Source organism: Platichthys flesus, chromosome 17 (assembly GCF_949316205.1).
Source record: "Platichthys flesus chromosome 17, fPlaFle2.1, whole genome shotgun sequence".
Classification (NCBI taxonomy): domain Eukaryota; kingdom Metazoa; phylum Chordata; class Actinopteri; order Pleuronectiformes; family Pleuronectidae; genus Platichthys; species Platichthys flesus.
In genome coordinates this window covers 14334532-14359191 of record NC_084961.1, presented here as the reverse complement: position 1 = coordinate 14359191, position 24660 = coordinate 14334532, and the positions used below count along the sequence as shown (strand labels likewise).

The 24660-nt window shown below is 43.7% G+C and overlaps 1 protein-coding gene across 2 annotated transcripts; it reads left to right on the top strand.

The window, feature by feature from the left end:
• Positions 1-580: 580 nt before the first annotated feature.
• Positions 581-24660, top strand: nhsl3 (NHS like 3). Of its 2 annotated transcripts, none has more exons than XM_062409536.1 (9): positions 581-1110; positions 16712-16870; positions 17071-17114; positions 17225-17363; positions 18142-18249; positions 18339-18505; positions 18614-18805; positions 18940-22459; positions 23425-24660. In XM_062409536.1, the coding sequence occupies exons 1-9, from the start codon at positions 969-971 to the stop codon at positions 23463-23465; spliced, it is 4512 nt and encodes a 1503-aa protein (XP_062265520.1). In that variant the 5' UTR covers positions 581-968; the 3' UTR covers positions 23466-24660. The 2 variants fall into 2 exon arrangements, with proteins under 2 accessions (XP_062265520.1, XP_062265521.1); XM_062409537.1 differs by lacking the exon at positions 581-1110 and adding an exon at positions 14832-15168.

Sequence of the window (24660 nt, the reverse complement as noted above, 5' to 3'; positions counted from 1 at the left end):
TGGAGTTTCAAATGCGGGGCTGCACCTGTGAAGTTGAGCTGAATTATTGAGTATCCCTTCGCTGTTCTAAGTTTCCACTCTTGCCAGTACCTCAGTGTTTATTTCTGCTTTCTGTTACTCATTCCTGTGCATAAACACCGCTGATTATACTGCACTGTGTGTGTGTGTGTGTGTGTGTGTGTGCGCGGCAGAGGAATCTGTGTTATCTCCATCACCACATTGCGTTGACAGGATCTGTCAGCTGTACTCAACAAAGGTTTGCAATAAAGACGATCACTGCTCGCTAAAAGAGCAAAAATAGGGGAAGTGCATGACTAAAGTGTGCCAGTAACCATTCAGGAACAATGTGTGAAACATGTGATGATGAAGATGAGTGTGTGTGAGTATGCATAAGAATTTGTACCCGTCTTCAAGAGTGAATATAAGCTGTGTGAAGGCTCAGCCTTGGAGCACAGCAATCACAGAGGAAGAGAGTGGGAGGGGCACACACACACACACACACACACACACTCAGTTACACACATACATGCATGCACATACTTGGTATAGTGAGCTTGTCAGTGCCGGATGCTGCCGTTGCCTCAGCAGCTGGATGTACAAGTGTGTCAGCTCGGAGAACAGGACTGCCTACAGAGTTTGTGTTTCATTTTCTTGTTCTGGATCTGTGTGTGTGTGTGTGTGTGTGTGTGTGATAGCGTTAAAGCCAGAGTGTATTTGCTTTATAGGAATGGTGTCAGTGGGTCTTCAGCACGCCTAGACGATACCAAGGTGTGGATGTGTGTCAGCAGGAGTGAAGGAGCAGGAATGATTTGACCACAGGGATTCAGAAGCGAATTATTGACTCAGGGAGTGTTTCCATACTGGAGAGCGATGGACTGTGGGCAGCTCTAAAGAGAAGGAAGATAGATGTAATGTTACTGGACGACATGATGACAGAGCCCCTTTAGGGGCTTCAGGACTGCCCCAGGATGGGGAACAGCATCCAGAAGAAGAAGAAGAAGAAGAAGGCAGAGACAGAGATAAACTTCTCTGCACCCCCCTCCCCGAACCCTGTCCAGGGAAAAGCAAAAGGCTCCTGGCTGTTTGGACGTCAAGAGAAACTGAAAACAGGTAAGAGGAGCTCAGGATGTGCAGAGGGGATTTTGAGATCATGTCAAAAATGCTCATTTAAAGTCCTGTGCTGGAAAAACTGAGATTATATACAAGATAGAAGATTGTTCAAAAAGGAGTTCTAGCTATGTGGTCGACTGTGTACTTGTGCGTGTGTGTGTGCATGTGAGTGAGTTCCTACAGTAAGCTGTTTAGATGCAGAGGGACAATTTTCCAAAGCTGACTTTACCTTAGTCAGCTTCAAGGTTTCCTGCGTATTGCACAACTGTGCAGGAGAGGGTTTTTTTGTGTGTGTGTGTGTGTGTGCGTGTGTGTCTGTGCGTGTAAGACAGATTTTTCTCTTGTTTTCGTTCTTGTTATTTCTTTCTCCTTCTGACGGTTGAGAATGGAAACAGATGATTTTAATTTAGGGCATTTTTTGAATATGTCTTTTATCGCAGCCCCCCCCCCCCCCCCCCCCCCCCGACCCACACTCCACCTCGGGGATACAGTGTGTGTGTTCATCTGTTGCTCTGAGTGGGGTTATTAGTTGATGATTCTCTGACTTGTTATTGCCCGACTACTGTACCTGCAGGGGAAAACCGAGCGCTCTCCCACGCTGATCCTTGTCTCTGCTAACAGTCCCTGAAGCAGCAAAAACTCCTGAATAACAGGTTTAACACAAGCTCACAATGACACAGACAGATTGTCAGATAACGCTGTGCTGCTGAGATTTGTCTCTCTCAATACGGCTGTTGATATTTCTGTTTTTGAGCTGATTTCTGTAAAAAATGTCCCGCCCATACCCAGGACAACTTTAATCTTCCTTTTGTTATTGTGCATCTAATTTCATTTTGTGTAAATTTTACTTAAACAATAATTTTTTTTACTGCTGCTTGGTCAAAGACTGGCTCTAGGATTACTAATAACATCCGGCCATTCCTTATCTATACTTTGAAGGTTTCAGGGGGGCCCTGGGGCAAGAGGCAGGGTTCAGGTCACCAGCGAATCACAGGGCTGAAATATAGAGACAAACATCCATCCACACCTACGGACAATTTTGAATTGAATTAAACTGCAAACTCTGACTAATTCTAATTCTAACCAATAACCATTTTCCTTTGACATTAAAAGTGTTAACCGACCGTGCTACAAGACTCATAAACACCCGGTAGAAAATATTCCTTGGGAACACATGGTTTAAGTTTGGTTTTAATTACATACACAAAATCCCCAAAAAGCTGAGTCAGTGCGTTTGCTTCAGGCGGGAAATTTATAAATCATTTGTTGAATGAGCGGTAAAATACATCTGACAAACTGATGCTGAAAGAGCAACTTGTTCACGGACATCTGTGTTTCCTCCCCTCGTCAGACGGCCGCCATCTGGCCACGTGGCCATTAGTCAGAGTTGGTGCATTCGAATATTACCAAAGGAATTTATCTGCTTACAGTCAGTAGACAGCAGGGAAACATGACTGACATTAGCTGGAGCTAAACAGCAATAACAATCAGGCCCAGTTCAATTCATGCAAGATTTCCATTCGACTGAAATTAGTCCCTGGTTACCATGGAAACAGTTGGCCCCATTTAATCATTAGGATGTTAATTGTACAGTCTTATGGTTAGATGGCATTTGTTTGTGTTGGTGTGTTTGTGTGTGTGTGTGTGTGTGTGTGTTTATGTAGAAAAAAAGATGGGGGGGTGCTCATAGTAGATAATTATTGTGTGAGCGTACACACATCTTGAACTACTTCTCTCTCAGGGTGGTCGATGGCCGTGCGGGTGTGCGTGCAGCGCATTCACCGACTCCCGAATTCACCGACTCATTCATCGGGAGTTTATTCAGAAACCTGGGGTGTGAACGCATTCCCACATTCCAGACAATTTCCCGTACGCATGGGCGCACATCCTGCACACAAACACACAACTTTGCACAGCATCACAAAATGTGGCTCAATGAGGCTTTTTCAAGATGACTGTTCCAAATTAGAGCCAGATTGAGTTAGAGAGGAGTGCAATGTGTTGAATACCTTTGTACACATGTTCAGGTGGCTGCCACTCTGATCTAAGCTGACTTCATGTCGGCTTTATTTATGTCCTAGTAAATCGTAGGTAATGGATTAGAGGCAACAAGAAACCAGCACGTACACCGCCTCTGTGCTGCAGCAGGATGCAGCGTGATCTACTTTCCTGAAACACTATGTGTCACCTCTGTGGTTTTGGTCACACCAAACCAGATCCCCTGCCTGGTGTCCTTCACGACGCCTGAGGGGTTCTTCGTGTTGAGAACACTTCACAGACTGAGAGACGAATGGACTTCCCAAATGAGCTGCATCTCTTTATCTGTTTTTCCCTCAAGGTCATCCATTGGAGTGTTTTGTTCATTATCTCACGCCTCCTATTGGCTTTTGCTTGGTCACTGACCAGCTCATTTTACAAGAGGATGTTACTACCCAAATGTGAAATGTTGCGTTGAAGGTAAAAATAGCTGCTAAATCAATTTCTTCAGTTGACTATAAGATGAATCATGGAATCGCCCCAGCTGTAGCTGCTCAGAAATCCATTCAGGATACATTTCCCTATTGGCTACTGCAAATGTGACTTTGACGCTTTAAAATGTTTCAATTTGAACTTTTTTTGACCTGGCATAATTACACTAACAAGTCAAGAATCAATTAGCGCTGGATGTGTCTCACACAAACTGTTAAAAGGCACAATATGCTGTGTGGCTGAGACGCTGCCAGCTGAGCTTGAATGTCACAAAGACGCCTATTCATCTGGTGATGTGAGCACAGAGTGGCTACAGGGGAGAGTATGAACTCACTTTACTGCATCCACAGGTGCTCAGTGACGCACACATACACACACACACACACACACACAATAGCACACACAGGCTCTCCCTGCTTTCATTCCTTGGCTCTTTTGAAGTTTTATAAAATCATGCATTGCAGCTGATGGGTCTCCAGATGTTTCATCTTACCTTCTTATAACTGTTCACCCTGTCTCATGGTTTTCATCACTGGGCTGTCTGGCCCTGTGTGTCTCCACATTGAAATAAGCAGTCAACTCAGAATGATCCCAATAATGAACTAATATTACTATGAACTAGAATTATTAGTTCACATATTGGTGAAATCAGGTCCATCCTCCCCTCTTCTCATTCCTCTGTACTCCCCTCTGTGCCCCGACCTTTATCTCTTTGACCTTGCATCGTTGGCTTGTAATTTATCCTCCAGCATTCCGAAGGGAAGATATTTGCATTTGGACACAGCGAGATTTACACGGACTGCGGAAAAAAATGGTGAAGAAATTGCGGCTTTATGGGCTGTGAATGATTTGGTGGGTGAGGAAAAATGAAAACTGATGAAAGAATTATAGAGGGATGATGGGAGCAAGGTGAATTTACTTGAGAGAATACAATAGAAAGAGAAGAAAGAGACATGAGCGGGTTGTGTGGGGCTCCGTATTATTCAAGACCAAGGCTGCCAGCGGATTTCCACCTCCATTTTCATTAGGGCTGTCTCGTGCAGGGTGTGATGTCCCGTATTCCATTATTCTGCTGCTGGGTACGGCTCGCCTAAGCCTTTTGATTTCTGTAAGCGGGGCTAAGACGCTCTCCTTTTGGTCTTTCGTTTGAAGATCCCATTTAGCGTGTGCAACTGTCAAAGTCATGGGCTCCCCGCAGAGAGCTTAGGCGACACACAGCTGGATAAAGGAGGGATGATTTTTCGCCTCTGCTATCTATCCCTCGCCCCGTTACGTCTTCCATCCCCGATCTAACATGTTCTGATGCTGTTGCTCTTTGTGCAGCTCACTGCTCTCCTCCCCTTTTCATGGAAGCAAGTAATGCCGGCACAAAAGTACATCTCAACAGTATATGTACTGCATGTAGCCTCCATTCTTTTCGTTGCCTTTCCACTCTCTTTCCTCCCGAAAGACACGCAACATAAGGAGGAATGAGTGAGTGTTTCCTTAACCGACCTCTGCATTTATACGTTTCCCTTTCTAATTTCTTCTTTCTCTGTGCTGGCAGCTAAGTACTGAGACTTCGGTCTGTTTAAAGCCTGTGAAAAATCCTGTCATTCATCCCGCCTCTCCTCCTTCCTGTGACATTAGGTTTCTCAGGACCTCAAGGGCAGCGCAGCCTGCCTGTTTTAATTGTAGTCGTCAATTTTTCACCTATAACATCATCTTCTGGCCCGTTGCGCCAAACTGTCTCACCGCAAGTGTTCTTTGAAGATGAAGGGAACATCATTATCTCCCGCCTCAGTCCTGTCCTCTCCTGCCCTTCAGCAGTGGGAACTTTAGCTGTCTTCCTCTTTAAATGAAAGGGCGATTTTGGCAGCATGCAGTTGTGGTTCGGCTGCAAGCTCTTGAAATGTCCTAAATGTAGCATCGGAAATGCTTTAGTCATCGGGGGGCATCTCTGAAACACTTTTAAGTTAGGATCATTCCATCTATACGATCCACAGCCCGTTAGCAAGTCTCATGCATGTAGAAACAAAGTGTAGTATTTCTCAGTTTGTAGTTTTATGACCCAGATTTATCTTAAACTGCCACTGGGAAGGAATTCCTGTTTTGAAGATCAGGGCTGAGCTCATTATTCATTTTTAAACATTACCACCTGAGGCAGTTATCCAGTTAACACCTCATTATCTTATTTTCTTTCACCATAACATTCAGATTAATTAAAGCTGCATTAGCTAAATAAAATTCTAGAAACAATGGATCAAATGACTCTGCTCAACCCTCTCAGCTCATTGCTTTGATTCACACACTTTCCAGCAGCAGCAGCTGTTTTCAGAGAAGAAGTTCTGATAAAGCCACTGTACATTGTTCACATCGACAGTTGTAGACCAGCGGGTGAACATGGAGGAGTATTTACCAATCAATCAATGTAGCTTTAAGTTTAAGAAGTGCATCTTGAATGAATATTTCCAATATCATGTGACGGGGAAAGTAATTAACTCTTTTGTTGTGTTAAAGTCGTGTCCCGGGACTTTGTTTTTGACCAACAAACATTTTGTGTAAGATTTCAACACAACAGTGGACGTGACCATGTGTACAAGCGATGTCGCTGCTCAAATCTCCAGCAGCCTCAGCGTATCGGAGTGATCTCATCGTCTTCAGTATTAAAAGGGCTCAGTGTCTGGACTGCTGGGCTCAGTCCAGTGGCTTCCTGCATCACCAGCAAAATTGAATTAAAGCACCTAATCATACCATTAAACAGCACATACACACAGAGAGAGAGGGAGAGAGAGAGAGAGACCTGTTTGTGACCTTTCTATTTAAAGGTGAATATTTCAATTATAGACATGGCTTGGATTTGATGTTTATCATTTTCGAAATAAGGACAAACTCCTCTCTTATTGCTCTCGGTAGGCTTCTCTCCCCCGCATCACTGTGTCCAATCTGTAATTTGAAGCTTGTGACAGTGGTAGCTAAGCATGTCCTTCCTGCTGATGGACAAGAGAGTGATATCAAGCCTCGGATTAAACTCCACTGAAACTGAGTTATCCCTCCGTCAATGGGGCTTTTATTCTGGCACTGATCAAAATAAATCTGGTTCGATAGGCTGCTATAATCACTTTCTGATGCAGGTGCTGGCTCGGATTAGAGAGCCAGGAGTGAAACATAATGATTGGATGAACTTTGCCATAAAATCAGGGGGTGTTTAAAAAAAATTCATCAGTGACACAACAAAAATACTAGCTGTATTTATAAATTATTACTAAAGATGTGTACCTGTGTAGCTGTACACTCCCACATGTTAATCTCCCTTAAAATAATTGCCGAAATCTTAAATAATAAATAATAGGAATAGGAACTTTGGACTCAAGAAAGGGACAATAACTTTATCATCTTAAACCTGTGTAGCCTCTTGTTTTGACACTCAAATTGTTAACTAGTAATCCAAATCATTTCTAACCTAAACAATTTTCTTGCAAAGCATGGTTTACAAACACTGTACCTCTGATCATCATTTTTCAAGATCAAACTCTTTTTTGAGCCCATACAGAAACCCACCTTATACTGTTGAATCACTTCATCAGCATTAACCTATAGATGAAGAGTAAGTAGACGCACATTTCAAATGGATCCGTCAGCATATACATAAAATCAATCAGTATATTGCTTTGGGGATTTTAGCCACATCTATCATTAGACTCATTAACTTTATATCTTACTGATTTCAGGAGATGTTGGACTCATGTAGGCAAAGAGGCCACGCTGGCACGCTGTGTGTCTGTGCCAAGCAGATGGTGCAGAGCCATAGCCAGCCTCTTTTTTTGTTCTCCAACATTTGGCTTCGAGTTTACTCAAACACGCTGTCGTCTTTTCACACAAATTTACAAGTGTTTTCAGACTGATTCAGTCAAAATAGTTTAGACTTGTTTACGGAAGAGAGGCTCAGGGTTTAGTTCACTGGCCGCGCATAATGGGATTTCGCTGAGGAAGAGTGGCGGGGAAGAGTGCAACACAAATGAAGGCGCACATTTGCCAGAACAAGTTGTTGTTCTCTGTGGGCAGGACAAGAACATGCACGACCCGCGCACACTCACACACAGCTCTCAATCACTTTAACTCACTTACGCAAATTGTAGCACTTATATCAACACAAACGCTAATACTGTGTGTGTGTGTGTGTGTGTGTGTGTGTGTGTGTGTGTGTGTGTGTGTGTGTGTGTGTGTGTTTGTTTGTTTGTTACATGTGTACTTTGTATTGAAAACAGACTACTTCTGTTCAGGCCTAATGTGTCTGGCATGATTTGGATGACACACACGGTCAAACAAACTTAGAGTTGTCACTTTGCCTCCCCACTCAGAACTCAGCAGACATATTGTTTTCATCTGAACTCTGCTCCTCCCTTCACATCAGCATATTTGATAACGATGATGATGATGATGATGATGATGATGATGATGAAAAGCATCAACATTTCCATGGTGACAGAGCAAACACTTCACTCTGGCTGCTCAGTTATATTTTCCATTGTTAAACAGCTTCTATATCCAGTCCCCAGTGTCCCAGCAGTAAGTGGCTGAATCACAAGAGATTATTCCATTAGAGTTAACTGAGCCCATGTATAGACAAGAACAAGGGATGATTGTGTCACAGAGAAGACCACGTGTGGAGGTCTCTACAATCTCAAGAGATTTGTGTGAAAGGATAAAGACATGTTGCTCACAAGGAAAGTCAAATATAAACATACAATATACATACGTTCTGATTGGCTGGTTTGGCCAGACCACAATGTCTCATTTTGTATTTGTATTATCGTAAATTAGAAAAGGTCCAGGAGGTTTAGAGTTGTAACAGGTGCTAAACATGAGAGTTTTCTTTTCTCATCCTTGTCTTCATCTCAGTGGTAGATTATGGTGATAATCCGGGCCTCATCGTTCTGCCAATTATAAAGTGACAGCCAGGTAATGGTTAGCTTAGTTTAGCATTAGGACTGAAAAACAGAGAGGTCCTAACCCACAATAAAAGCAAAGCATTTTCAATTTTGATCACAAATTAAATAAATTAGATCAAATATGTTAAGTTTTAATGTGATATTAAAAGTGGATTTGGTTATTTTTGGACAGAGTCAGATGAGCTGGCTCCTCCTGTTTCCGGTCTCAGTGCTAAGGTTAGTTAAGTGGCTGCTGGGTCAGCTATTAGTCTTCTCAAGTTTGGCGAGTAAGTGAAACGAAAATTTCCCCAAATTCCAATTAACTTCTTAGTCTGAAATCACAGACCCCAAAGGTACTTAGACTTGAGACCATATAGAGCAAGAACTTTTTTATTATGCTGACATTTTCCTGTGTGTCTGAAAGGCTTCAGTTCCAACCAGCTGACTGACATTTCTGTAAAGGGATGTATAGGTCCGACAGGGGAATCAGACTTCAGGGCATCAGGCCTGTCCAGGCCTGTCCTGCTTGCAGATGAGCTTGTGCAGGAACTGTAGGTCTCTCATTAACTCATCAATCATACTAAATGAGCCCATTAACCATTAGGGAGACAGGGTCTCATATAACCTACAGCACTTTCTATTTCCAGCTGTTGCCTGTGGACTCTTTATCTTCCTGTTGCACAAAAAACACCTTCAAAAACAATGTTTGTGTTGCATAAATTAATGTATTATGTTTGTTCTACTATAAATGTTCTCTGTCTCTGTGACTCTGCATTAGAAACACTTTCTTAATGAATGGAGATAGTTTCTTTTTTTTTCTGTCAGTTTGCTTTACACTCTTTCTGGCAGTTTTGTCTGGAAGCCTTTGTATCTCCCAGTACCCTCTAATTTACCAGGGTCACCCAGGGGACTCATGCTCACTCCCACACACCAGTTGGCAACAAATAATCGTATTATCTTGTTTTGAGTCTGTTTATGGATGCACTGGACAGTGGGTCAACTGTGTCTTCCCTGTGAGGCATCCACATCTGTGCGAGTGTTTACAGAGCCCTCAGCTTGGCTCTCAAAAAGCTTTTAAGTTGGAACGACAAGCATCAAAAAACGGCTCATCTCCCTCCAGGAAAAATACCCACAATCCCCTTATCATGTTGTGAGAGGGATGAAGGAGAGAGACAGAGTGAGAGATGGATAATTACAAAAAGAGTGACTGTTGCTATTTTTAATCGCAGTGCTGCAACAGCTAAGTTTAGCTTTTTGTTTGTGTGTCATGGCAGAGGGTAAGCTCGGGTTTACAACCTGCTCCAGGTCAGGGCCAAGAACTACAGGAAGTACAGGACTGATCTCTGATGAAGAACAGAGACACCAGGTTAGGTTAGGTTAGGTTTGGACGTTATTGCCCAAACCTCTTAAATCTCTTATAACTCTGTATAACTCTCTGAATGCAAATCTAAACCATCACCAGTTTAGATCAATGGCTCCAGCCCCCTTCATCCCCCCATTAACAAGCAGCATAGGTTATGAGATGAATGCAGTGATGTTTTAAACATCACTAACAACTGTGACACTTCTAATTCTGTATTAGGATCAGTTGTCTGATGTTCCGCATCACTTTGATACTTGTATTTATTGTATCTATGAGCTGAGCACTCATTTACACAAATACTTTACTCTGTAATTTAACACCATCCCCTCCTTATTTTTCCTATTTCCTGTGCCCCTCTTCATTCACCTTCCTCCACCATGTTGGATTGTTGTTACAAGTTTACATTTTCTTTGTTTTGTTTTTATCAGTATCCATTAGCTCTCATCAGATAAATACAGTGAGTTATGAGCCTTATCTCAAATTTTCCCCATATTTCTCTCTGAGCAGGCCACCTGAACAGACTGAGAGATTCTATCATAACATAATACAGGATACGTGAAATATTCCACTGGCTGTGTACATGGAGGATGGAGGTTAGCCTGCATCCTGCACCACCCGGTTAATACTACACCACCCAATGTTGAGAGGCTCGTAAGTCAAGTCCACCACGGCGGTCATAGAATACAAATCAGGGGAGAAGCAATGAGCTGAATAATGGTACCTGTTTGTGTGTGTGTGTGTGTGTGTGTGTGTGTGCGTGTGTTTGTGTGTGTGTGTGTATGTGTGCGTGTGTGTGCATGTGTTTATTGCTGGTCACATTTTAACCCTCTCTTCCTGCACCATGGCAGCTTCATTACCTCTGTCTACTGCAGGGATGGAAAGAGCGACTGGGAGAGATAGAAACTGCGGCAAATCACCAGTCGTCAGCAGACAAAGACAGGGCTGTCTATCTACTGATATAACTACAGATGCTGGTGTCTAAACCCAGAGTCCTGCACGGTTCCTTTTTTTCAAGCACAGTTCAGGACCAGACCCGTTACCCCAGTTTATCTCCAAGTCAAATCCCACAACCCGACCCGTCATCTTTGATTAAATACACATGCTACATACAGAGTCAGGTGTGGAAACCCTGTAACTGCTCATGGTCCCGTGGCCTCTGTGTCAGTGAGGTTATGACAAAGGCAGAACAGCTCTCTCTCTCTCTCTCTCTCTCTCTCTCTCTCTCTCTGTGTTAACCTCCTTCCTCTCCTGTACAGTAAGTGAGGGGTGAGTTGAGGACATGAGATGAGCTAATACTCGTCATGTGGTCGCAGTATTACATTTTCCAAGAAGTGTGTGTGTGTTTGCTTGTGTGTGTGTGTGTCTGTGTTTGTCTGTCTGTGTCTTTCTGTGTGTACTAGCGTCAGGGTTGAGGCTTGGTCAGTCCACTGGGAGTCATATTTTACATTGAGCGGCTCTGTGTCTGACATCAGTCCGAGCCGGGCCTGTGTATCTACAGTAAACATCCTCATCAGATTTTGCAGCCTCATACTTGAATGGATGTAGCCCTATTGTAAAGTAGGAAGTTAATATGGGTGTGTATGAGGAATGACAGTGTTGATATGGATCAGTGGATCTATGATAACGCTCCTCAGAGAGAAGCTGTCTCTGGTAAATCTGAAACATTTGCCTTTTATTAAATGGTCAACGTTTTATATGAAGTCATTTCTGTCCAGATTTTAAAATGGGTGTGGAGGGTTACACATAACTCTTAGATGTATAATGTTGTCTGTAACTGTGGAGGAGGTTTCCCAAGGTAGCACAAATAACTCTGAGCTGGAGCCTGAGTCATTGTGGGATGGAGCCTTGGTGGAGTAACACAGCAGGTTTTATTTTCTTGGACTGCTTTTAGTGAAAGTAAATGTCGGCAATCTTTTCATCGATCATTAAGCAAATTGTTTCCAAAAGTGTGTGTTTCCATTCGACAGTGTAGCCCCGTTGTTTTCAAACCAAAAAGGAGACCAGCAGCGTTTCCAAAGTTCTCCTCAGCAGAAGTGATGCATTTTAAATCGAAGATGTATAAGTGTGGATGTGGCTGAAGACTGTTGAAGACAAGCTCTGTGAGGTTTGTAAGAGGTGGGCATCTAGGCGGCTGTGGGAGCTCTAACACAAGATTCCATTGAGTTATTTAATGATGGCTGTAGTTGACCAACAATATAGTATACACCTCTCCTACACTCACTTTCTCTATTCTCTTTTTTAAAGTTTCTTTTATGAGCCAACTTTAAGGGAGTGTATTATGACTGGAAAGTTTTGTGTTCTGCCACTTAAGAGAGAAAAATTGAGAAAGCACAAAATAACCTGGCATTACAACAACAGAATACAGATGCAAATTGTTGCTTTTATTGTACCACATACACTTTAAATGTGGCTACACAAAGGATTCCAGGAAATCCACAACATGAGATGTAAATCAGTGAAAGAAAATTACATTACATTAAATCATTACCATTATTATTTATTTGAACTGTGGCTCTTACTAATGAGCCATATATTTGCATGGTCTGTTCGTCAACGGGCCATTTGACCTGCTCACAATTCTCGTTTAAGGTGGATTTTGATATTATCTTAAGCATTACACAGAAACTGTGGAGGTTAAAGTGTGACTTTTAGGAATCTAGCATGATGTTATCACATGTTACTTTGTTCTGTTCTCATGGATTCTGTTAATTTGCTTATGCTTTGGAATGGCTTGTTGTGCACACTGAATCAAAGGCATTTCAAACCCCTTGCTCCCCTCTGCCCTCTCCCCCAAGACCAGATGGTGTCTCTTAGAGCCATCTAATGAATATTGATATGAGGGGTCTTGGTTAACAACAGGGGGGGTACAGATGCCACCCCAGAGACCCCCAAAATTGGCATTTAGTAAAGGTCTGCTGTGAGGGGACTGGGTGTGGATGGATTTGGTTTTGGAGAAAGGGAGTATTTGGATCCTAAAGGGCCCCATCACCACAAAACAAAGCGGTTTTCTCAGGCACATTAGCTCCCACATGTCCCACATTGGTCCGCCGTCTCACAGAAATTAATATGGATTAGGAGATGATGAATATGAGTCGCCTGGGTGACGGCATTCAGAGGATCCTTCATGATTTGCAGTGGAGTAGAAAAAATGGTTTTAGAATATAGTAAAAGTGACGGACGAGGAGGAGTGCTCGTAGAGCGAAAAGAGATGGACAGGTTAAGCTACTGGGCAGCATTAAGACTCTGGCATGGCTCCAATGTCTAAAGCTGCTCTCCTGAAGGCCTCAGCTGAGCTCAGGCCTGGCTGACCAGGAGGCTGAACCACCGCCAGCACCCTGGGCCGGTCAGTCTGATCTCTGGACACTGGGGCGGAGATTTCTTCACTGAGGAAGGTTTTTTTAATGCCACTTCAGTTTCCAAGTGCCAGGAGTCCCGGTTGGTGCAGCATGAGTAAAAGTAATTGTGTTGCTGCCCTCCAGCTGGTCCTTGTGCATGCAGACCAGCTGTAGCCCCCTGCTGCCACTTTATTGGGAATAAACACCCATTCAGATCGCAAGTGGATCAAATTGCTGATGCTGCTGTGCCAGGGAAATAATCCTGGGACACAACACCAGTTCGTATGTTTGGCACGGAATAGACTTTTTCACTTTTTTTAACCAAACCCTTGTTGTATTTCATACCCTCTGCAATTTGTCAGGAAACATAAGTAGGGACGTTGAACTTATCCACTCACACACACACCATTAGAGATGATGAAGTGAGGCTATGTCAGCTATTAATAACTCAAACTAGACCTCGGTGGCTGTAAGGCTAAGGGGCAGACAGGGAGATAAAGGCAGAGGAAGGGAGAGATGTGAAGGAGGGGAGATTGGCAGGGACAAAGGGGTGAGGACGATCCCGGGAGAAAGTGATGCATGCGATGCAGAAGAGGGTGAGAAGAGCAGTGCATTGGATGGGTTGTTTTAGCTTTTTCACTGTGAGGACGCAACCTCTGCTGTCAGATGCAGCCCCTGTGGCACTCACATGAAGAGACAGAGCGTCAGACGGATGGACGCTGCTGAAGGCTTTAATTAGGGAGGAGACAATGACAAATAGAACTTTATCAGCCTCAACCTTGTCAGGAAGTGGAAGTTGGAAGCATTGACAGTGAACCCAAAGAGGTGTGTATTTTATTTACACCCTTGAATAGATTTGACATCTATCATATTGAGGACGTAGTTATGAAAAACGTTAAAACTTTCTACTAGAATGGCACTCAATGGAGCACAAGCCTTCACCAAGGCCCATCTGTCACCATAAATTAAATCAAGCTTCACCAAATTGCGCTCACTGAGAGATTTCAGTTCCCTCTATATGTCTAAATGTTTTTCATCAAGATTCACTTACTATTTGCCTCCTGATCTGGATCCACTCAAAAATGTTTTGCCTTCTTCCCCGGATCGCATCCTTTCAGCAAGTTCTGTGGCATCCATCCAGTAATGTTTGCGAAATCCTGCTAACAAACAAACAAATGTTTTAAGGAAAACATTTAAAGAATCTTTCATACAAATTAAATAACCACTTCCAGTTACTATCAGGTCATTTTTTACACCAAGATATACAGTTTATCTTCCATAGTGTTGTCCTGCTCCACCAAAACAAACAGAAACAAATGGGGAAAAACCCCTATAATAAAAAAATGTCCCAGCTACCATCTCAAATGGCTCTAAAATGTATTTCAACCCAAAAATGTAAGCAGATATATATACTATATAAGCACACTTTTGTTTGTCTTTGTTGAGAGACGTGGGGGTGGATGCCTCCTGAAAGCTAAACTTTTGACAGCCGTGCTGCTGGTGAGGGGTTTTCCTCCTTTGACAAAAAGAGGGAATTGCAAATGGAAAGAGCCACCGTGAGCGACAGAGCAAAATAGAGAGAGAGACGGGGAGGGAGAACAGAGGGGGGAGGGTATCAGACTCAGGGATAAGGCAGCTGGGACAGGCTGCTTTGGCTGGAAGCAGATCTAATTGTGCACATGTCCTTTCCAAGTCATTTAGACACTGAGCAGGAGAGGAGAGCTTCTTGTTCCTGATCATCCTCAGTCAACCTCAGACTTTCTGCTTTCTTTTTTTTATAATTTTTCTGTCGACTGACGTTCAGAGCTTCAGGATCTTCGCTGTGACATATTTCCTCACAAGTTACACAAGGAGGACTCTAGGATTCTGCTCTGATTGATAACAATCTTTTTGCTTTCCACCTGCCATGGCACTGGAGTAGGCATGGTGGTCTACTTGAGGAAGAGCATCCACTCTCTGCTGTCTGTCTTCAAGAAGAAGGGTGAGTTCTGACTCACGTGGAGGAATCTGTCAGCCTGTAGCTTTAGTCTGCTGGCCGAAATGAGCCCTGGTTAATGTGACAGTAATACTCGCTGTCATAGTTGCTTTATGGTTTGCTGACTTTTTCCACACTCAAGAAACTTTGCCTGTGCTGTTGAGGCTACATGAGGTGATCCATTGGTTGTGTGTTTTTATTATAATATCATCATGATATTTGCAGATTTGTTGTGTCGGTTGTTGTGTCTGTCTCACACAAACATATGCGCATACACTGACAAGTGAGAATTTGCGTCGAGTGCAATTTTGTGGTCCTCTCTAATGAGATAATGAGCTTAAGGGATTTTTTGGCGATCGTCTTAATCAACCCAAAGCCTGAAACCTCCCGCAGGGGTTTGGCGGAACCTATAAGGGACGGCTTCTTCTCCAATTAATCACAACTGATAGTCACAACACCTTGTGTGTGTGCAACGCTTCTCAGAACTCCCTTAAGTTCTTCAATGGGAATTCTTCGACACACAATGACCTGAGATTTCCCACAGCCACACACAGGAGTGGGCATTGTGTCTGGCCCGCTACACCTGTGTGAATCTGGAAGGATCGGGGTTGGGAGTGTCTGATACCTCACATACACATACACACACACACACTTCTACAGTATGTGCATCCACACTCACACAGTATTACCTAACCAGGTCAGACTGAGAGCCAGTGTTGAAAGTGACAAAGGCGGGAAAGCGGACACCGCACGGTGGACTTTGGTTAGCTAACAGCCACTTTACACAAATGATTTTCCACATGTCGTGCTCTCAATATTGAGACCCATCATGTTACACTTGATGCACTGCATGGAGTAGGGCCTCTCGACTGGTTTATGACTGAAAGCACATAGACACCCTTAGAGTTTTGACCATTCCATAAAAGATTGTAATTTAATTTAACTAAGCTAAAGCTGGCCGGTACGAAGCATCAGTTGGATTTGCAAGCTTTGACACTTGACAGTAATCTGGCTTTTACTAACGTTTAATTCTATGTTTAGTTGCTGTTTTACAATAGGTACGGCCAGCATGAATGGAGAGCCCACTCCAGTTCCCATAAAGTAGGTCCTGCAGCAGGTGGTCTAGTGGCATCTTTACATGCAGACTATCCAGATTATTTTATCTCCTAAGGGACTAGCAAAGAAGAGCGATATTGCAGGAGATTAGCCAGGCACTAGTTTACTGTTGAGTGCCAGGCTTGGACGTCTGCCCTTGAAGCTGCTCAGCTGAGGGGATTTGAAGTGTCCTGTGTCAAACGTGCAGCAATTAACGGACTCAACAGGTTGGAGAGGATTCACAGTAAACCTTTTAAAAGTTTGTGCAAGGTGCAAGGACACTAGTTGAGCTGAGTGTCTGGGTTTGTGTTAGTGTATAAGGTGCAAGAGGGCAAGGAAGAGGGGAGACTTGAATGACTTGAACTTAACTGATGAATTGGTCCAAAAGGCAAAACGATAGTAACCCTTTTTCCCTTCAAATGAGTCAACCAACTTTTCTCCTTCATCCCAACAGCTGGCCCCAAAGGAAATGAAGAGCAGAAGAGGTTGGCTGTCCACTATAAGACCTCACAGCACCACCAGGAGAATGTTTTCATCGAGGGCTGCAGACCACAGTACCTGGAGGACCTGCACACTGAGGCTCAGGAGGGACTGAAGATATTACAGCAGGAAGGTCAGACACATTTACCGGGCCTTTAGGGAACACACCCATTCATATACTGTAATATGTTTCTGTTTTGTTAGACATCATATGTGTATTACTATCAAAGGGATTCAAGTTTGTCGATTGCTATTTATGGATAACACCTTTTAAATATGATAGTTAGTGTGTTCAGATTGTGTGTCTTCAACTGGTCTGTTTGTTTTTCACAGAGCACAAAAATGGAGGGAACTTTGCTGACGATGAAAGCATTTCTGTAAGTGAGCCAGACCTCTATGGATCATTTTACCTGCACTTCCTACACAGGCATGCCACATAACTAAATACTGCTGTGTCTGCGTGTGTGTGTGTGTGTATTCCCTGCAGTCCGCAGATACCCTCCGTCCAGAGCAGGATATCAGCTCCAAGGACAGAGGTGGCTCTTCGGAGTCAAGAGCCACTACCGGGAATACTGATACCACAGTAACCTCTTCTGTGTCGACGAGGCCTATGCTCACCCGCCAAGGTAAACAGCAGCTCTGTGTGTGTGTGTGTATGTGTGTGTGTGTGTGTGTGTGTGTGTGTGTGCTCTTGTTTACAAACTACAGAGTGAGGACATTTTTGGAAAGTGAGGAGGATTTGGCGAGTCGTCACTTTCTGACCAAGCTGTAATGGACTGTTTGGGGGTTAGGACTTGTTTTAGGCATTTAGTTTGGATGGTTAGGGGCTAGGGAATGCACTATGCCAATGAGTGTCCTCACTCAGATAGAAGTACAAATATGTGTGTGTGTGTGTATGTGTGTGTAAGTGTTTGGAAACGTCTTTATTTCGTTCATCTAATACAAATACAAATTAACAATAATACTTGTTAAAGCACTTTCAGTTACTTATTTGGCATGACCATCTCATTCCCATCTGCTTCGTCTGCTCTGAAAGTTATGGTGTGAAATCAAAGGAAGAGGGACTTGATATGCAGACCCACTCTCACACACCAATACACACAACTGTAGGTTTATTTTAAGTATCAGTAGACAGCACTGTGACTGTCTCTGCATATCTCCCTTAGCTGGGAGGCAAAGCATGTCTTTCTGTGTGCCGCATGCAAGAACCGTCATTAGTATTCTTATCATATTTCAAACATCCTTTTTTATAAATCCTTAAGACAATCTGTTTTCCACAAGCTGGGTTTCAATGCTTTATTGTGCAAGGCTCCAGTTATTTAACCTATCTGATGTGCCAAATACACTTTTTTTTGGGAATAAAATAACCTCCTCAAATTCAGTTAAAAATTTTGAATTTTTCAGGTTCTACCTTTAAGCCCCTGAATCCAGTGAAACGATTAGATAAGAGCAGGAAGAGAAGCAGGAGGACCACCATCATGGGTATTCCCAACCAGGTCCAGAAAGAGCTTGGTAGGTTTTTAGCATCAACCTTGCATAATAAGACATTATGTATTATTTGTGGGAGACATGTTATTGATAGTGGCGCCCCATCTTTCCAGCACTGCACAGAAGCTCCACCTTCCAGCCGCTTGTTTCTGTACAGCTCACTAACCATGATGGGCAGGTCACTGACAGCCAATCAGGTATTGTTATCATTCCGACGGTTGATGGATCGAATCTGGCAGCAAATAAAGAAGGAGCGAGAGTGCACCTTTCGGAGTTGGAGGTACAGTAAAAGGCTCAAACAGAAATAATTGATTTATTCATCAGTATGTTTTAACGTGCAATGTTATGTAGTTCTTTTTCTTTTTTTTGTAAATTACATTTTTAACAGGCCTCCAGAGATGAACTGCTGTTTAGGAAGCAACTTCAGGCTATGTACCAGGATGAGCATCCCCTCAACCACCAGGGCTCCCATCTCCACCCCACGTCTGCTTTGAGACCCAAGTCCCTTGCAGTACCTCACATGACCCATTCCTCCTCCTTCTGTCCTTCAACAATGTTCAGCTTCCTCCAGGAACCCCAGGTAAGAACTAAAACCTGTCTGTAAGTAAAGAATACATTCAAGTGTTTTTCCTCTGAAACTTCCGTCTTCAGTATCTTGGATTATTCTGTCTTGAGTATTTATAACCTTTACTATAAAACCCTTTTTTTCTACAGGGTCCAGTGATGTCCATATCTCCTCAGGCCACGTATTTGTCTACAATCATCCCTAATGCGGTCTTGCCAGCCTCGGTTGATGTCATAGAGATAGACCGCAGCATCAGTCGGGCCCGTTGCAGCAGTGTCCTCCATGGTGGTAGTGTATGCACAGTAAGCAGAAGCAGCCTCGCATCCAGAGAGTCATCAGTTAGCCCTTTGTTATCCAGAAGATCGGATGGTGATGGTTTCCAGACCGACCATTCCCTCAACGACTCCACACAGATGACCATGTTGACTTCAGGGTCAAACTGGAGCATGTCACAGTCTTCAAAGACCATGATTTCCAACCCCTCCCCTATATCCTCGAAGGGGAGCACGCACAGTGATAACTTCCATAGAGTGTGTCATAATGGACAGGAAAGCCACCAACAGCACTCTGGTGGAGATCAAGACCATGTCAGTCTGTGTAGCTCAGTTAGCGGGATTAGCAGCATCAATAGTAAAAGTGAAAGTCTTGTTACAGTTCAAGGATCAGAGTCTGGTGTATCAGGCTCAGTTACTGCTGGGGAGGAGGCAAAGAACAAGCGTAATTTCATTCGTAATCTTTCAGTTATGAAAACCAAGCAACCCCCAGCACCTCCACAGAGAACAAACTCTCTCCATAGTAACAAGATCAAGAGCAGCTCCAGGTTTCTCGTGGAAAGTAAAGATCTTAATGACTCATTGTCCGGAGAGGTGGAAACTGCTACAGAAAACAATGTAGCAAATGATGAGATGAAATTGGTCTCTCGTCCCAGTAAGATCCCCACCGTTCTATCGAACTCTACTGGGTCCAGCTCTCTAGAGGTTTCTTCAAGTTCTCTGAGCCCCACACAGATCTCTTCCAAAGAGATTGAAGGGCCACCAGAGCCACAGTCAGAATCCAGGAGCTCCTCCCCACAGAAAGCTCCCACAGAAATCGGGAAATTTGAACGGACCATGTCGCCTTCCAGTGGGTACTCAAGCCAGAGTGGAACTCCAACGCTTTCCCCTAAAGGTATCTCTCCAACCTCCCCTGAGAAACAGAAGAAACCCATCAAACCCGAGAGATCAATGTCCCGGGCTTCATCCTCAGCAGCTTCACCTTCCTCCTCTCTCACCTCTCTATCATCCGGTACATCTGAGCCAGTACATCCCGATGTATCCACTAGTAGCCAAAATATTCCTCCAAAGGGAACTTCCCCCACAAACGATCTCACACCTAATAACAATTCATCAAATTTGAGAGATGAAGTCAGTGAGCTGTTGAACATCCCACCACCTCCCAAAGTCAAAGCACCATGCCCTCCTCCTCCAGAGACATGGGTACACAACAGACGGACCGTTGAGCTCCTGTGTGGGTCCCACTCCAGTGTAAGCAAAGACACCCAAAAACCCCCAACGATACTGGACAGCACAGTTAAACAGTTAGGAACCCAGAATAAACCCAGAAAGGAGATCCAAGTTTTAGTTGAAAAACAGACAGCTATAGTGCCACCTGTCTTGGAACTGTCAGAAAGTGAAGCAAAGCCTGAGACATTGTTAGCAACAGATCCCGAAGATGTCCACAAGGAGCAAGAGAAGGGGGACTGTCCAGGTGCTGAGATAGAGGGAGTAGAAGCAAGTGCAGATGTTCAGAGACAAGAGCAGAGTAGTAGTACCGTAGTGAAGAGCCCCAAGAATCAGTTAACAACTCCAAAGAAAGATCCCCCTCCTGTGATGAAGAAACCCTTGACAATATTGCAAAGAGAGGAACTGCTGTCAACAGAGCAGGTAGAGAGGCAACAAGAGGAAATGAGTAGTACCCCGATAGAAGTTGATTTGGCTGCTAAGAAACTTGCCACCTCCTCAGAGAATGGGATAACGTATATAGTTGAGAAGAGTGATAATAAGATAGAAAGAAATGAGGTCCCATCCATGCAGCCACTTTCTGCAGAAGACCCCAAAGTTAATACGGTCTCGCCACCACATACCCCTCCCCCACCATACCACCCCAAACCACCTCCCTCAAGAAAAACCCCACCCTCATCAGTATCTCTGCCACCAGGTGATTTACAGAGGGTACAGGAGGAGATCCAAGCTGTTGAGTCTTGCTGGCCGCCTCCTCCACCTCCTTTGGAAGGGGACTCAGTCTTCGAAGGAGGAGATGAGGTAGATTTTCCTCCTCCACCCCCACCATTTGTAACAGATGTGCAAGATGTGATGGACAGTTGTGTCAAAAAGCTTGACATCCTTAATGAGTCGACCATGGCTGCTGAGGAAGTTGGAGAGACAAACACAGATTCAAGCAAAGGTGGGACATCAGTACAGGGAGAAAGTTCAGATTTGCCTGTTGCTGTTGCACAATCAGCAGTAGAAGACAGCAAACCAGAGGTTGTTGTGCAAGTTTCAGAATCTAACAGTGTTGAAGAGATTACTTGCAAACCAGTGCAGGACATTTCATCTGTTTCAGATTGTGCCCCACATGCCCCAGTGGAGGCACCTCCTTTACCACCAATTACAAGAGCAGAGAACACTGTATCAGTCTCGGCTTTAGTTCCCTCCAGCACTTTCCTGAGGCGAGACTCTCTTAAAATTGAAGATCAGTCTTCCTGTGGGCCACCCATCAGTGTCCAAACTCCAATTATAGTCCCAGTAGCACCTCCTCTACCAGCAGAAAATAAAACCCATGGAGTTAATTTCAGGAGGCAGCCCAGTGCAGCAAACCGGGACACCAGGAGCAAGGAGTTACTTTCCCGCCACAAAAGTGCACCCATTCCTAAAGAGGATGCAAATATACCACTTGTCACCCCCTCCCTGCTTCAGATGGTTCGCCTCAGAACGGTCAACATGACTGAAGATCAGGTAAACACTTCCTCCGAGGACAAACTGACAAACCAGGGAGCTCCAGTTCAGGAGAGTTGCCAAGTCTCAATCCCAGGACATCAAAATATTCCACAAAAGCCCATCCGCAAGTCTCTGTCTCTAAAATCTCCAATTCATACAGTAAAAACTCCCTCTGTGACATTAGCCAGCCCTTCTATGCGCTTACAGGAAGCCATACGAATGAAAACTGCAGCAATGTCGTCAAGGGATTGTCTTCCATCCAGATTGGGTGTGAGATCACCTGCATACAGCTGTGTGAGTGAACCAGGAGCTGTGTCTGTCAAGTCAGCTGAAGGAATTGACATAAACATGTCCCCAGCCTCTACAGCCAGCTTCATCTTCTCCAGGAGCACCAAAAAGGTCGTCATTGAGACCACCGCTGCCACCTCGTCTGAAGCTCAGGCAAGTCTGAAGCAAAGCTTAGCGGCCGAGCTCATGCAGATGTCTGACCAATCAAGAGCTGCCACTTTCTCCAATGGTGGGGTGAAGTGTGACAAAGTCCCCCCACCGGTCGCAAAGAAGCCAGCGCATGGCAGCATCAGTCCTTCACAGCACTATCCCACCTGTTCTGGCAGGATAGAGTACAGTGTCGAAGGTAACGGAGCAATCGGAGGAGCACAACAGACGAGCGGAATAACGCCCCCTGAGACAACAAGTAAGAATTATAACATTACTTGTCACTCTGATGTAACTTTGCTTAAAGCCAGGGTTGAAAATAATGGAGAAACCTGAAAGAGGAGGCTACTGTGGCAAACGTCGAAGCCACACACAGCCAGAGACAAACATGGTGCTTTTCAGCATACTTTATTAAATCAACACAAAACTCTAAACTTAACGTACCAGCACTAGCTAATGGATTCTTGGCTCTGCTCAGTGTCTGTGTCCATCACTCTTGTGTCTGTGTTCTGAGTGTCTTTGAGGCTGCTGCTGCCTTTTAAACCTGGGGATCAATCAGCTAACAGCTCTCACCTGTACAGTTTGATCCTCCAGTGCAGGTGAAGGTGCTCTCCCAGCTACCACCACAGCTACATTTTTTTTAAATACAACCCATACATCCCATCCCCTCCCTTGGCTCTCTCATCAAAGCCACGCCCCCTAAAAACACATGAAGGTGCACTGCTTTACAGCTGCTGGAAGCTGACTTTTCTGCAACTCGTATTCCTACTTCTGACCATAGTCTCTCCATCAGTCTTAGTCAGTGATTAGGAAAGTAACAGACAGGCTTGCCAACCAATCATTTTTATCTTACATTCCTACGAGATCTTTATTTTTGCAGAAACAACTTACCAACACTACCTGTAAGTGCTCAAGGATAACCACTGCCCTTATCAGGTTTGAGTGTGCTGCTGCTGAGTATGTGCTAGCTTAAATCAATAACTGATGCAGAATGCAGAGTCTAATATTACCATGAGACAGCTAAGCACTTTGGCATCGCCTTCAAGGCCATATTTTGCCAATCATACCAACAAGAGAAAAATGGAAAAACAGGTCCATCCCCCCTTGCCTCAATCAGCCTGAAGCTCATGCATTAGATCAGCTCAGACTATTCACAATGTGTGCAAGTGTCACTGTGTCATGGCTGTGCAGCAATGTCTTAACACTCCTGTCTTTTCCCCGCAGCTACAAGAGTGACGGCAGACACAATTGAGACACTGTTTTGAAAAAAGATCTCTCTGGTGATGAACCGAGGACCAGACTCGTGCCAGAGGAACAAGAAAAAAACCTTCAAGAAAGTAAAAGGACAACTCACAGCGACAACTGACTGACAGTACTGAAAGACGTTACGCTTTACTCTCGTCCGAGTGTTGTCATGTGTTAAGTATTCTCCAAAAGCCTTAGCCTATAAAATGGCCTTCCTATATTTATGCAAAAAAATAAGTTGCTCCCAAATTTCTATGACAGCTTTATTCTGGAGTATTTTTCTACATTATAGTTTTTCTCTTATTAAGGCCCCTCAGGATGAAATGGTGTACAATGGCTGAGCTGTAAATATTTGGCTTGTGTGAGATCACCTCCTAGAGGTTGGATTAGGTAGTGGTCACTGCAGCTCAAGAGTTTGAACCAGAAAGCATTTCTGTACTCAAGTTTAGTGTCTTTAGTGTTTCCCTGTTGTAATATAGTACAGATTGTCATGGTGAGTAAGGCTGACAATGAGATCCACTATGAGACTAATTAGCATTTATCACCTTCTTTGCTTAAAGATCTGAGAATCAGTTTTTCTCCTGGCTTTCACTGTGTAGACGGATCTGAAAAAGGATCTGCAAAAAAAAGGGATTGCTGCATACTCACAAGAACGGGGGAGTTATTTTCTCAGTTAGGACGGCAACATTTTTGTAAAGCTACAGATTATAAAACATGAAGACTTAACACAGACTTAGAGGCTTCTACACAATCTTTCTTTAGATATAGTGAGGGTGAATACGCCTCATTCTGACATTTTTTTTTAAGCAGTAACACAAGCAAACTATTTATTTATGTGTGGTTGTTTCCACTTGTAGCACTGTCAGACACCTTTTCCTACCAAATATGAAATATTTAAGAATTTATGTCATCTGATTAAACACTTATAGGGCTATGGATTCGATGACTGGCCCCAGATGATTTGATACACTGGAGTAGGCCAAGTGTTAGGTCAGTTTTTTTGTTTATTAAATGTTCTCTATCGAAATCTTTGGCCCAGGCCTTTTTTATGGAAAAGTGGAACTCGTTACTATTTGCACAAAATGCTTTCCCCCAGCAAAATCGTCAGTGTGTGGATTATCCTGACTCTTCTTAATGGGTCAAAAATAATCGACATTTGATGATTATAAAGAATTATGTACAGTTAATACTTCTATAAATAAAAATCTAAGTGTA

Coding starts and splice junctions, on each gene's coding strand:
- nhsl3 (XM_062409536.1), top strand. CDS start 969: ATGGGGAACAGCATCCAGAAGAAGAAGAAGAAGAAGAAGGCAGAGACA. Junction 16,871..17,070: donor GAAGATATTACAGCAGGAAG/GTCAGACACATT, acceptor TGTTTTTCACAG/AGCACAAAAATGGAGGGAAC. Junction 17,115..17,224: donor CTGACGATGAAAGCATTTCT/GTAAGTGAGCCA, acceptor TATTCCCTGCAG/TCCGCAGATACCCTCCGTCC.